This window comes from Columba livia, chromosome 1, assembly GCF_036013475.1.
Source record: "Columba livia isolate bColLiv1 breed racing homer chromosome 1, bColLiv1.pat.W.v2, whole genome shotgun sequence".
Classification (NCBI taxonomy): domain Eukaryota; kingdom Metazoa; phylum Chordata; class Aves; order Columbiformes; family Columbidae; genus Columba; species Columba livia.
This window is the reverse complement of record NC_088602.1, coordinates 67,898,850-67,914,010: the sequence shown is the minus strand read 5'-3', so window position 1 is coordinate 67,914,010 and position 15,161 is coordinate 67,898,850. Positions and strand designations below refer to the sequence as shown.

The following is a 15,161-nucleotide window of genomic DNA, read 5'->3' as shown; positions in this document are numbered from 1 at the left end:
GATGTCTTCTCAGAAAACTCCCCGCTGCGGAAACAAGTCTTATGCCCTAAACTTATGTTCACCAAGTCTATACATTTGAGATTGGTTATGGAATAAGTTATGCTTTGTAGTTTGATGAGGACTATGGAAAAGAGAATAATATTCTGTAGAAATGAGAGGCTAAAAAAACAGTCAAGCCAATTAAATACAGGGTAATGTTTGTCTTTCAGGATTACAGCTTGTGCCATGACCATGAATAAATATGTGGAAGAAAATGTTTCTCAAAAATCCTATACAACAATAAAGTATTTCATGAAGATGCTGAGCAGTGTCAGTGAGACTTTAATCTTCATCTTCATGGGAGTGTCTACAGTTGGGAAGAACCATGAGTGGAACTGGGCCTTCGTTAGCTTCACCCTCCTTTTCTGTTTAATCTGGAGGGCACTGGGTAAGCAAGTCTTGGACTACATGTCAATATTCTTTGCAAGTTAAGCTTTTAAACTCTTCTCAAGTAGAAAATGCCAAAATTTACACAGAGTCATATTAGCTTGCAGCGTGGTCTTCTTATTTGCAATGAGTCCTAGATAGCAGAGACAGCTTCCACCTTCCCCCAAAATGGAACCCAAAAATCAGTTTAGTCCTGATTCTGTCCATCTAACATCAGAGGCAGTCTGCTTGTTAATCAAAGTACGTGTATTTAACTAAATATTTACTTACAAAATAAGCAAATTTTGCTTAAAAGAATTAGTAGTTGTACAACAATTAAACAGGTCGTGGTGGGGTTTTTTTAGATTTTTTTTTTTTTTTTAATTTCTATTTGCTAGCTTTGAGATTTTCCCAGTCATTGGCATGGATAGCATCAAAACGGGAAATGCTGTAGTTCAAGTGTTGTTCAGGGACATATTGTGAAGAAAAAATTCCTATAAGAAACTGCTTGATCCTGAGTTTGCAGTAGTAGCTATTTTTCTTTTGCCTTGGGAGCTAAATGCAGTTTCGTCTGTAATGATTCAGTCACTCCATGTGCAAAGATGGCTCATGCTCTGATCTGCCTCTGCACCCCTACTTCCAGCTCCCAAATCTCCTCCCAGTGCAGAGATGTGGATTATTTTGCCTCCTGCACCTGAAAACCCACAATTAATACCTTATGCTGAAAAGCAGCCAGGCAGCCTGACTGCCCCCCAGCTCCTGGCTCCCAAGCTCCCTTCACCTGCCTTTATACCTTTGGTCCAGTCTGCCACGTCCCTGAAGCTTTTGCCTTTGGGACACCAGCATGCACTGGCATCTTCTCCCTCCATCCCCAGTCCTGCATCCTTCCTGTCTGTGCAAGTAAAGCTAAATAAGCGAGTAAGAGTTTGCAGGATTCAAAGCACAGATTGATGAAGGTGACAAGGCAAAGCATTCAAAAGCACCTCAAATCCTATTAAAAAAAAATTAGAAGTCTTGTTCTCTACTGACACAGAGAATTATTGCTGTTTTAGAGGTGTGGAGTCTATCAGATAGCTGGCTTGTGGAGATCAGTTAGCTGCTTCAGGTCCTAAATGCAGCAGACCTGAGGTGGTTAAGATTACACTCCTTAGTCATTTTAAATTTTTCTTCCATGGTGTTTTCAAGCTGCTAAGTAACATTTCATTTCTTTGGTAATATGTAGGTAAGAAGCAATTAAAAGTGTTTTAAAACAAATATTATCATTATAGGGAATTTGTGTGTAATTTAATTTCCCTTTATTTTTCCTTTCTCCCTGTATTTCTTCTTTTTACCCTCAGGTGTTTTTGTTTTGACTCAGATCATTAATGTGTTCCGGACAATTCCTCTCACTTTTAAGGACCAATTTATTATCGCCTATGGAGGCCTCCGAGGAGCTATTTGTTTTTCACTTGTGTTTCTGCTTCCTCCTACTGTATTTCCCAGGAAGAAATTGTTCATCACTGCTGTTATCGTGGTGATATTCTTTACTGTTTTCATTCAGGTAATGCTTTTTCTCTTCTGGACTTCTCTTTTCTCAGGTTGTAAATAAGCAGTGGGTAGAAAAACAAATGTCCTAACCTGCTAGAAGAAATATACTTGAAGATACTCCCCATTGTCATAGTTAAAAAAAAATGCTATGCAGACTGCAGACAGGTAGACAGAAGTATGCCATATAATAAGTACTCATGCTAACATATAAGTAGTATTAAGCATTTAAGACCTAGTGAGGTTGGAGTAGAGATAAAAGATAATCTGAGTACAGCCCCAGCACTAATTCCTTGTTAGAGTAGTTTATGTTGTGCATTTACTCAGGAGTTCGGTGTTGGATACAGTGCACAGTGAGCAGGGGACGGAAGACACCGAGGGCACTGAGAAGTGAAGTGTTTGAGTCTGGGCATAGGGCAGTGATGCTGCAAGCCAGCTGGACATCTATCCAAAAGCACTAGGTGTGTGGAAGAACATGAAGAACTTGTCTCTGGTGGCAACCTGGCCATGGAGGCCTGGCCAAGAGTGATCAGGAGAGTGGGAAGTGACTGAAAGCAGCAAAATGTAGAGGTGGCCGAGCCCCTCAAATAAACGTGTCAGACTAGATATTATCTGGAGTAGTATGAGAGATGTGAGAGGCTAGTATATGGAATTTCAGGTCTGTGGGAAAAAAAATATTTTGTAGCCTGTCTTTTCCGTGGATAAAGGTGCCATGGGAAGTAGCGAGTATCTGTGCTCATGCTTGGGAAAGGAGAGAAATGTGGCTGGAGCAGCTGGAGGTCAGGTAGTTGACCTTAACATGTAAGCTGTGAAAATAGATTTTGAAGAATGGATTAATTTAAAATATGGAGGTAAATGGAATGTGTTATGAAATGCAACATGGTTTACTAAATGGAAATCTGAGATCATTCTTTGATATGGAAATTTATTTTCTAGAGTAAGCTCCTCTAACTGGACTATTGTAAAATCTTCGGGGCAGGGGGCTACATAGGCAGTTGTTAGTTTAGCTGCTTGTTAATCTGAGGCTTAGATTGACATTAGAATGATTGTAAAGTGAATGAGGAAGAATCTGACAGTTTCTCCTATAGAGGGAAATAGAAGCATATGGTCCTTTGGGTCAGAAAGGATCTCTGGGGGTCTCTGATCCAACCCTGTGCCCAAAGCAAGGTCATCTTCAAAGATAGGTCATGTTGCTCAGGACCATGTCAAGTTGAGTTCTGAATATCTCAATGGATGGAAATTCTGCAGCCTCTCTGGGCACCTATTCCAGCATTCGACCACCCTGGTCAGATAATAGGCTGATGAGATGTTCTTAATGTAACTCCTCAAGTATGGTTCCTGGGGATAGTTTTTTTGTTTAATATTCTCATTATTGACTGTGGCTCTCGAAGGTGTTCTCAGGGTGACAGTGAACAGGGTATCATGTAGAGAGATGAAAATAACTGAGGGCAAATACAATAAACAGAACGAAATTTAATAGTAATAAGTGCAAAAGTGTTCTCACTAGGATTTTTTTTACTGTAGACTTTTCTTATGAAATGGGAGCCTTTCATTTGGAAAAAATAGAAAGGGGAAAAAGCACAGGTGTACTAGTTGATAACAGAGTAGAGTTTAAGCCACTAGTGCAGTGGGGACAGAAGAAAGTTAAATCTGATCTCAAGACATCCTGAGACAGGTATTTCCATTAGAGAATAGTGCCATATTCTGGAGTGATCATGGGACTGTTAAGCCTGTCATGTGAAAGGACCAGGATGCCTTTGCCTTAGCAAAATGAAGAGGGAATATAATTACTGTTTATATGAAGGAGTGAACACCAGAGAAGGAGGAACGCTGTTTAAACTAAAAAGACAAATGTTGGCACAAGAACAAAGTGGTACAAAGTGACCATGATGCAATTAAGAAGTAGCTTTATAATTATCAGAACAATGAGGTTCAGGATGAATGTTCCAGTATGAGCAATGGGGCAAAGAAACCCAACTACTTTTAAGATAAAGCTTGATTCATCTATGAAGAGAAATATGTGACCTGGTTGTCAGTGATCATACAGACTGATCTCAACACCATGAGAGATTCATTCCTCTTCCTGTGCCAGTGCGTCTGTACAAATAAACACATTATGTCAATTCTTCCACTAATAATTGTTCAAAACCATTATATCATTCAGGAACAGGCAAAACTTCTTGTTCTTTCTCTGAGAATAGTCAGGCAAGGACACATATTTACGAAGGTCACAGTGTCACGATCTTGACTAGCGATTTTAGTGCTGCTGTTGACACATCTTTGAGTACCTGTTTTGGAAGTAATCACTAAAAAAGAAGACTTTATATGTTTGCTTTGGAATGATGGTGGATTTGTTTATTAATTCAGAAAACAAGTGTTGTGGGGTTTTGTTGGGTTTTGTTGTTGTTGTTGTTGTTGTTTTTTAATACATAACAGGACTGAAAAAAAGGTTTAAAAATACTGTGGATGGGATAAGTGACTTATTCCTGATGGGGTTTGGCATGTTGCCCCTATTGACCTCCAAGCTCTAGGGAGCCCCTTCCTTCTGTTGCATTAGTGGAGTCTATGTGCTGACAAGAACTTCATAGCTAAGTGCAACACCTGCTAATCACAAGAGTGAATTCACTGTTGTAATTATTGTGTCAGGCTGGATTTTGGGGTCAGGAAGGCGAAGGGATATCCAGAGCTAACAAGGTATCCACAGCCACTTTCAATGCTCTGACAGAAACAGAAAAGACTGAAAAGCTTGGTTTTTTTCTTGATGTTTATGGAAAAAAAAACCACCCAGAACTATTTGTCTTTTTTTTTTTTTAATTCACAGGGAATAACAATTCGCCCACTGGTGGAGTTTCTTGATGTCAAAAGGTCAAATAAAAAGCAGCCTGCTGTCAGTGAAGAAATTTATAACCGGGTATGTTGCAGCTTCACTGTCACAAGTGAAACCCTTGTATAAATGAAATTCCTAGTGGTTTTCAGTAAGACAAGGATTCAGCACACACTCTTCAGGAAGGCACACACTCTTTTAGATTTCTTTTTGATAGCTGTTACAAGCACAATAACTGTAGAGTTTATATTTAACCTTTGGCAATTACCAAAATTAGCATTATTACATATCATTATTTTGGAATCTTCACTTTCTTAATTGTTCATCTCTTGGGGAAAATTATCCTTTTGTAGTTTGTTTCACATATGAGATATGTGTTATTTTAGAACTTGGCTACATTAGGAAACCTTTGCCAATTTAATTATATTACATTTGAGCAAGTCTAATTAAACAAATGCAAATTCCTCTTAAACGCACTCTTAACTCTCACATCATCAGCCTCTTTATGGATTTGTATTTGTACATGTATATATCTAATTATGGCAGTTTATTAGCCATGCATATTCTTGAATGTATTTCTCTTGCAGCATAACTGTGGCAGGTGGCTTGAAATTACAAAGATGAGGAATAATAAGGGCCACATTCAGCAAGGAAGTCAAACTAAGCATCTAAAAGTCCGTCCTTTTAGAGCTTATCCTTTGGACATATCTACCAGGATTTCCCCCTGAGTTTGAGAGACCCCTACTATGGTACTTCAGTTAAGAACAAATGAGCTGCGTTTGAGGATCAAGCGAGAAGCTGGCTGAACTGATTAACTCTTTTGTAATTCCTAATAGGCCGAGGAACAGTGTGTTTCTAATACTAGATGATTAGGATGCTTCGAGGTGAGGCTACACCACAGTTCCTTAAAATAGGAGCTCAGGACCTGATACTAGGTATCTCAGCTCTGTCCTGTGCATACCGAGGGGTCGATGCTGATGTGGGGAGCTGCTGCCCACTCAGGCTCTCTCCTCCACAAAGTCATATCTGGTTCACTGTGATGCCTGGGGAAGTCCCTGGAGAAGTCCTAAGCATTGCCATGAGTGGTTAGGGAATTTAAAAGAAGTGGAAATATGGGAAGAACCTTCAGATTCAGGCAGGTGCTTAGCAAGATTGACATTGAGGAAATTAACAACTAACTTCTGTACTTTTGGGGCTGAGCTAAAGAAGCTCCAGGGGAACAAAACAGAGTCTGTCTCAGTTTGGTTAGACTCCATTTAGTTAAACTGAAGCTTCACACTGAATTTTGACTAGATATTTCTATTTTGAAGGAACTTAGAAACTAATATAAATAAGGGCAAGCCAAGTGATGTCTATAAGTTTGTGTAATGAACCATCATTTCTCCTTCAGTTCTTTGACCACGTGAAGACTGGAATTGAAGATGTGTGTGGACACTGGGGTCACAACTTTTGGAGAGATAAGTAAGAATGGCATTTAAATCTCTGTTATACAGGAAAGGCTGAACTGGCTCAGCAGCAGCAAGCAAAAGTTGTTGGGCATCATATTTCATTTTCAGCACTTTATTCTGGAAAGTGGATGGTTGTTTTTAGAACGTGTGGGTTACAAAGGCAAAGCAGCAAAACAATGTCTTTTTACTAAACCACAAGCAAGTAGAACAAAATCACCAGCTGGGAAGTAATGCAGCCCTCTGATCCCAGGGTACAGGATTGTACTTTCTGAGGGTGTGTATCATCCCCCTCTTCCTGACTGTTTCAGAGCATTTCCTCTATGTCTGCTGAGCCTTTCATCCCACCTGGCTTTCCTCCTGCAAATTGTACGTCTCTCTGGTGTTAACTGAAGGGTTAGTTCTGTATTTGATGGGAAATATACAAAAGCTTTGGGGCTTTCTCTAGAAACATCAAAGCACTAGCTGGTGTGAGGTGCATGGGAGATCCTGATGGCAGGCAGCTCCACATTTCTTGATGGTATTATTTAAGACTGAGTGTCAGTTAAGTAGATTACCACTGGCAATATGTGAATAATTCATGTTTTCAGTTTAGCTGCTGAATCTTCATCATCACTGGTTTGGATCTGATGCCTTTTTCTCAGCAGCACATTCTTTTACTCCCAAATCCTTTAGACTCAGAGCATGGGCATTGCTCACCTGTGTTCTAGTCGCTGCTCCAACAGGAATTTAAGTGTTTTCTACAAAGAGGAATAGCACCAGCAGGAAGGGCTAAAAACAGCCCTCTCCCTAGGACTTGGGTGCATGACAGTGAGAACACTCTCCTGACACATGAATGACATGGGGACAACTTTCCTTTATTCGTCCTGGTTCTTCTCCAGTCTGTGTGAGAATTTTAACAGTGTATGGAGCAAAGGAGAGAGTCCTGCTTCTTCATGATCTTCAGAAATATTTTTTACCCAAATTCAAGATTAATTTCAGAATGGCTGGGGTGCAAAATATTTTCTAACAAACAAAATCACCCCAGCTATAATCAATATTTTTTCACTAAACGTCCAAGAGGGTTGCAGTTGCTTCAGAGGAAAAGAGAAATTCCAGAGTTTTAAAACAGTAAGCTAAAATTTCAAAGAAAAAAGCAGCCAGTGCAGATTTAGACTTTTTATTTATTATTACAGTAAATATTTAATGTTCTCTTTGTCACAATGAAAATTGAGAATTAAAAATAATATTGTCTAATAACACAGAATACCTAAAAGTGAAAAGTTACTGTTAGGGAGGCTGTCGATTAATGTATTAACCAAAACATAGCTTAAGTCTGTCTATCTGAAGAAAATATGAACTTGACCCTTTATTGTGTTACTCAGCAGAAGCTTTTTAATATGAACAGACAAATTCTGAGGGAATAAACTCCTTTGCAATTGCCTTAGCTATGGTATATTGGCTTTTCTTAACTATGCTCAGTAAAAATTAACTGGTTGGGTTGTTTTGCCTCATGTACAGGTTTAAAAAGTTTGACAATAAATACCTGCGAAGACTTCTAATCCGGGAGAACCAGCCCAAATCCAGCATTGTTTCTTTATACAAGAAGCTGGAAATAAAACATGCCATTGAGATGGCAGAGAGTGGAATGATAAGCAAGGTCCCTTCATCAGTGTCTCTCAGGTAAGCAAGTGATGCCAGCATGGCCGAGAATTTCGCCTGGGTCACGTAATTTATTTCCCAGCCCAAGCTGTAGGCAGGTTAAACACTTTGACTTAGGACATTTTGTGTCCAAATGTGACCTGAACAGTAAGAGGACACAAACCAGGAGCATTTTACTTGCAGCTCACACACAAAGTGCTCAGTGAGCTGTGCTTGTCTGGAGCGTGTGTTTTTTATAAGGGCAACTGCTCATGGAAACACTGATTTGCCATGTAGAGCAGAGCTGGATTTGAACCAGTGTCTGCACATCTCCTGCAAAGCCTGAGGGGCATTTTCAAAAGTATCTTAATGAAATTTACAATTTAATGTAATCTATATCAGATTTTGGAGGCTGAGTTTTGAGCCTTACCACTGACTCAAATGAGATTAAGGTTTCATTCCTACACGTTACATTTTTACCTGTTCCTCTGTTGATTTGAAATGTTGTTTTGAAATGTGTTTCCAACACCAACAAAGGAAATAGTTCAAATGTAATTCCCAGTCATAAAAATAATAACATTCTTTCTGTCTCTCTCTTTCCTCTATTTTCTGGGTTTTATTCTGCCACAGTGAATATCATGAAGGAAAAATAAAGCCACTTTCTCCCACTGAAATGGAAAACATGCGAGAAATATTAACCAAGAATCTCTACCAAATACGACATCGAGTAAGGATGAAGTTTTGCCTACTTAGATACCACACTACTCTTTGAATACACTGATTATCTTCCTAACATATCTTCGTGCTAGTGCACATCTACTGTAACATAGCATCATACTTAATGTTGTTATTTACTTCTGTTGCCTGTGAATCCATATCCTATCACATGTACAGAAACATTTTCATAGTCCTTTATGTAAATAGCTTCCTTGATCTTATACTATGGATAAAGATTAATGTTTTTGTTTTATATTATCTGTAATATACTTTAAAAAAATCATCAGTTCAAATTCAACGCAACATTGTCTCAGTTATATTAGTATTTTGGTCACTTCATGATATGGGATTAGATTTCCCATTTGCCTCCAGTTGTGAAGTTGTTTGTATTAAAAGCAGAGGTGATGAGCTGGAAAAACAGTGAAATAAAAGTAAAAGGACATTTCATATTTACTCTCCTGTGGCTAAGTAGTTTGAATGTCTCAGCCCTTGGAAAACCTTCAAAAGTGGAGCAAGCTTCAGCTTGCTGGAGGTAAAAATGACTTCCCCCTAGGTGATTCATCTTATCACTTTCAAATATGTGTCCTCTGTTGACATATTGACTGAGTTAGTACAATGTGGGGGTAAACACTCTGTTAAGCCAGCTTTTTCCAATTTATCTTTCATAATAAACATCAGCAGGTTAAAAAAAAAAAAGGCAAGTGCTTGTGAAGTAAACGGCTAAAAAAATACTGGCATAATTACTGCCCTTGTTCTTAATCATCTTTGATATGATTTTGTTCAGAAGGATTTATGATGCTTATTAAAACGTTAAAGCAGAAAGACTGCTTTGCACTGTGCTTATAGTTCAGCACATTTGACATTGTGCTTTTCAGAGTCTAACTGCTGCTTTTACATTTCAGACAATGTCATATAACCGACATAGCTTGGCTGCAGATGCAAATGAAAAGCAGGCCAAAGAAATTCTCATTCGTCGCCGGCACAGCCTTAGGGAGAGCCTGAGGAAAACTAACAGCCTGTCAAGAGAAAGACCGGTACTTACATTTTAGTTGTTTTACAGAAAACAGTTCTTTGTAGCTAAATGTCATGCAGAAAAAAATCTTCTGAAATGCAGAAAAGGATAAATCCTGAATTTGGAAGACATCTGCACATCAAATGTTACACACACCTTGAATTGCACACATGGATCTGTTAATTCATGTTGACCCCTTCAGGAAAGCTTCAGTCTTGTAGTGGGGGTGGGATCTGCTGCCACAATTTTATCTTGGAGGGGCTGAACAGGCTCCATACAGAATATACTTCTAAGAGATGGTCAATATTTTCATGAAGTGTGAATGATCGAGGTAAAAAGTTACTTTGAGACAGGCAGACTACTTACAACATGCTTCAAATTTGGGAAAGAGGAGAGCTTTTGATCAAGTCAGTCAGGGTGAGCTCTTAATTTGAAAAATGTTGTGGGTCCCTTAATATTCATGAAATGTAGTCAGGACTTCAGGTTTTGAGCCGGAATAGGAAAAACCCCTCCACCTACAAGAAACACCATGGCACGATGACATTTGGCTCTCTGAGGCAATCCTGCAATACCTTCATTATAAACTTTGGATCGTATTTGACAGACATGCTGATTCAGCAGGAAAGCTGATCCCCCAAATCATCTTCCTATTTTAGGTACTGGGGAAATTACCCATCCTATAAATATGCATTTTCATGTTACATGAATACTTAGGGACTGCTGCCTTCATTGATACAGTTGTCCTTCAGCAGCTGAAGCTGGAATGGTGTCTCCAATAAGTGCTATATCTCATTTGTGATCATTACCACAGTTACTGTGCCATTAACTCTGTCAATAAGTCTGTCCCTGAATTATTTTTACCCTCTCAAGCACAGTTACGTATGTTGTCTTTGTCAGACAAATAAATTATTTACTAGGTGCAATAATGAAGAGACTTTGCGGGATTGAGACTTTTTTGGGGCAGGGAAACAGGGTGTCTGACAGCTTTTTAAAATGCATAGGCTGTGATTTTAAAAATAATTATCCTTGGGTAAATTCACCATAGAGAGCAGCATAGTGGTCCTGAGCAGCACAAAAATATCCGAAGAGGAAAAATGTCTCATGGAAAATTAATTTGCTTTCGGGTTCCCTTTCAGTGTGCAACAGTGAATGGTACAAGCAGGGGAGAGCTGGTAGACTGTAAAGGTTTTAAAAAATCTTTGTAACAAGTGTAAGAAAGGATGCCCTTGAGAAATATTTGAATTTTAAAGAAAAGCAACCTGTTCTGGAAAGTACCTCTCATGTTCCAGGAAGTGTGAGATGTGCTCTGCACCCAGGACCTTTAGAGCTTAGTCGTGGGAAAACAAGGATTTTATGCCTTGAACTGGTAAATGATCACACTGGTGCCTAACTTCCCCAGCAACTTCAGCGTGACTAGTCAACTGTATAAAGTCACTTATATGTATAAAGTGCTTGCAAGATCAGAATACAAATTAGTTCATGTGCCCGAGCTTCAGTCACAAGCAAATTTTTGCAGCTGACTAATGAAAAGTTCCAAACTGGAGCTGCATGAAGTGATGCTTGCAGAGTTTGCCTTCCTTAGGAAAACCTGTACAGGTAAGGTTGAGGTTAGAGAGCTTACATTTTTAAATTTTGATTTTAGAGGCCATATCATTAGGCTTTCCTTTGATTAAGCTGCCTGAGATTACTCAGTCTTTACCTTTGTTAGCACAGACCTCAGCCATCAATAAGCGTTAACTTGAGTGTGTAGTAAAAGATCACATATTAGCTAATCCCAAACTACTCTCCAGCCCTTTAGCTACCTAAGCCCATTCCAGTCTCAGTTGTATATCTTAAAATACATTATGCAAGTACTTCAGTCTGCAGTGACTTAACATTTCTTACATTTCTTTGCACAGGCTCCTGCAAATACAAAAAGATTTCTTTCACTTCCTAAAAACACTAAACTCCCAGAGAAATTACGAGTGAGAAATAAAACATCTTCCAGAGGTAATGGAAACATTTCTGCTGTCTCTTACTGTGCTGCCCTAATATTGCCAATGTAGAAGGAATTTCTAGGGATGATGTACAGAAATCAGCATGTTCATTTTCAAATACCTGTTAAATGTTTTATGTTTACGTACTTTCATTCTAGAGTTAATACCTTCATAGCATATTTCAAGGTGTTGGATATTTATCAGGAGTCTTACAGCATTAAAAGCAATGGGTCCGAAAGCAGTTATTTGAGTGTAGAGAAACATCCCAGCAAGAGAGTCTCATGGGGCTTTTCCAGTTCAAATGCTGAAGTGGCGCAGTCATCACAGCACATCTCCTGGTGTGACCAAGCAGCAGCCTTAAATGCTTCTGCACCAGAAACATCGCCATGGCTCATTCTGTTTGTCTTTGTTCCATATTGTCCATATCCCCCTCTTGGTTTACATGGTTTCTTTTTCCTTTGGGGTCAGGGTAGAGGACACTGCCCTGAAAACCAAACCAGAGAGGAAAGTGAGGACATCTGATTTATAGATTTTATGAAGAACTTCTCAAAATGCTGGGGTTTACAACCAAAATGTCAATTATTTTTCTGCCTAATCTCACAAATGTTTCATACTGGAGTTCTTGAATTCTAAATAAACAAACAAAAATCTGGAGGAAGACAACCATTTGATGTGAAAACTTTGTCCAGTTCTATATACTAATTTGATTATTACCTTCCCATGCTCAGGAACATTCTCTTTTGTACCAAGCAGCCATCCAGGTCTCTTCTTGGGAAGATTAAATCTCTGCACAATCACTAAAATGTCCATTCCAATTAGTTTCCTACTCTTCCAAATCAATTCAGCAATAGGCCATGGTTTTGTTTGATAATAATTATGTCTTTGTTCTCTTGAATGTAGGATCCCTTTTATTCTGTAGTTACATTTGCAGAGGTCACCTACTGTCACCTAGAATTAAAGAGAAAATGTGCCTCCAGATTATTCAATTGTCAAAAGTTATATTATTTGACATATTTTGGGGGGGAAGCCTGAAAACACAGTCTGATGAAGACCTTCCTTGACATATAATTATCTGGGTGAATGGACAATTATGTGGTAATACATTTTGGTGACTCCTTCCTCACCTTTTTAAAAGAAATAACGTGCAGGCTACTAATGGAAGTTGTTCTTATGACAGTTGAACAGTAAACAATTTTTTTTTAATATATTTAAAACATTGAATCTGACTTAGCTCTAAGAACAAATCTGAGTAATTCATAAATGATTATTAAAATTATTATCAAATGACAGAAGTGTGCTAATTTTGATTAAGACATTACTCAATTTGAGGAAGTCTGTTGGGGAAAGTGTATGCACATCCAGAATGTATGTATACACCCAGAATGTGTATGTATACACATCTGGAATGTTTCCAGCTTTGTTTACCTGGTAGCGATCATTTAAGAGTATTCCGTGAATGATTATGCCAGCTTTCCCTTGACCATCTTCTGCCCTGCTGTGAGGGACAGAAGGACCCTGCAGCACTTGCAACCTGTGAAGATTGCCCTGTGGATTTTCTTTGATATCTGACATTCAAGAGTATTAAGGATGGGACATTTCCTCCCATCTGTGCATTGACCTTGGGAGATCCTTTGCCTGGGGAAGTATTGACACTCCTTTTCCAAAGTCAAGTTTCTAGAGCCCCTCAGATTAGATTCCATGGGAAGTGAGGGTAAGAAATCTCATTTCTCTATGCTACTTGGAAATAAGCAGGAACTACAGCCCAAGTAGCAGGTTTTTCTAAATCCAAAGGCAGAACTGAGGAAATGGCAACTCAAATGGCATGCCACTCAGTGATTTAGGAGCAGCTGAGTGAGGGCTTTCTAAAAATCACAGTTTTTAGGGGAGGGGTGTTTGTAAGTCATATCTATCCTTGTTCCTGGACGAGTTAAGTGTCTATTACTGGACCTAATCAGAAGACACTGAATTTAGGAACCACAGGGAAACTTTCCTCTACGTCTGCTAGTGCTCAGTCTGCTGTTATTCAGATATTCCTGAAACAGTAATATTCTGCACCTAAAATTTTAATTTTGTTTTCAATTAACAGTGGGTGACAGCAGTGACTCTGAGATGGATGCCGCTACCACGGTGCTCAATCTAAGACCCAGAGCAGGGAAGATCTTGAGAGACCAGAGACTGAGGCAGCAGAGGCCACCACCTGAGTTTAGGATGGAGTGGAAGAATGAAGTTGACGGGAGCCAGGACGGCCAAGGAGAGCAGCAGGAGCCGAGCACCTTGCCTCAGCCATCCATTGGGTTCAGGCAGCCACTGCTGACGAGACCAAGATTTGGCACTTTGAGCAGGGAAGATTTGACTGCAGACCACGGGTCAGCAAGACCTGTCCCACCACCACGGTTAGTTAGGCAGGCGTCGCAAGGGGAAAGGCAGAGAAATAAGCCTGAGAACGAGCCGTACTGAACGCAGCAAAAAGAGAACTATTGGTAATGAAATGTGGATGTATCGAATGAGGATTCTAAACTATCTGGTCAGACTGTGGGATCCATTAAAAACAAAACCAAACCAAACCTCAGTGTGGATCTAACCACTTCCATTTGGGTGAAGTCAATGCCATTAACTAAGTGAAAGGAATACTGGAGCAATTGTAAAGATGAAGATATAAAAAAAAAAAAGAAAACCTCTTTTATAAATAACTTATGCCAATGCTTTAATTACATTATTTCCACTATTAAGATAGGATGGAAATGTGCCTTATCACATCATCTCTTGTGGAACCAAGTCATGCAGGTTCAATACCCAGTTATCCATTGAAAATATTCACTGAAAGTCCAGCGCTGAATGGGTTCTTAAAAAAATTCTGTATCATTTCAGATTTTATTTATAACCAAATAATACTTGTTTTAACCAGAGCTTTAATATAAGTAACACTGAAAATTGCACAATGCACCTATCATATAGACATTGTAAGAAGAATAAATGTATTCCTGAAGACAAATTTGTTTGAAGAGCTGTGGTGCAGAAAAAGAGGGAGAAGGAACAAGCTGTAGACGCAGAATTGCAAATACAGTTTACAGAGTGGAGTTGCAACAGAAGACCTGAATTGCTTGAATTTTTGCTTTCTGAAGTTTTGGCAGTATGTTACATTTGAAAGGTACTGAGGATTACCAAAGGAAATCTGAATTACCTTGACTTTCGCTAACGTCAACAAGAGCTGAGAGCAGCTAGCAGGACATCAGAAGCCCTAAAAAGAGAAAACTTCAAGCGAATAAATGACATTCTTATTCAAAATTGCTTTTTGCACCTTAGTTTCTGGGTTGCAGTACAAACGCAGCAGTAGAATAGTTGCAGAGCGCTTCACATATACAAAGCAAGCAGTCTCCTATTTGAGTCAGGGACCACAGAGACTCAAGAAAGCTCGCGCACTCATGCTTGTGACCCTGGTCAACTTGTTTTGCTTTTGTTTCCTCATCTGTAAAAGGGGAAAGATAATCTTTTCTTTGTCCGAGCTATGCACTCCAAGGAACAAAAATGTTCCGTCTAATTTGTTTGTACAGAAAAGTAGCACAGCGGGGCCCTGGAATCAGTTGAAGTCACTGTGCACCTTAATAACACCCATAAGAAACACAGACTTCTTCAGCCCA

General features: G+C 39.2%; 1 protein-coding gene across 1 annotated transcript in view; it reads left to right on the top strand.

The window, feature by feature from the left end:
- Positions 1–14,215, top strand: part of SLC9A2 (solute carrier family 9 member A2) — a 32,347-nt gene extending 18,132 nt beyond the window's left edge. The window contains exons 4-12 of the mRNA XM_065060693.1: positions 210–427; positions 1,743–1,945; positions 4,751–4,840; positions 6,144–6,214; positions 7,699–7,860; positions 8,449–8,545; positions 9,438–9,569; positions 11,446–11,536; positions 13,610–14,215. Coding sequence (XP_064916765.1) covers positions 210–427; positions 1,743–1,945; positions 4,751–4,840; positions 6,144–6,214; positions 7,699–7,860; positions 8,449–8,545; positions 9,438–9,569; positions 11,446–11,536; positions 13,610–13,980 — 1,435 coding nt within the window. The 3' untranslated portion in view covers positions 13,981–14,215. The remainder of the gene's footprint in view (positions 1–209; positions 428–1,742; positions 1,946–4,750; positions 4,841–6,143; positions 6,215–7,698; positions 7,861–8,448; positions 8,546–9,437; positions 9,570–11,445; positions 11,537–13,609) is intronic.
- Positions 14,216–15,161: the final 946 nt, after the last annotated feature.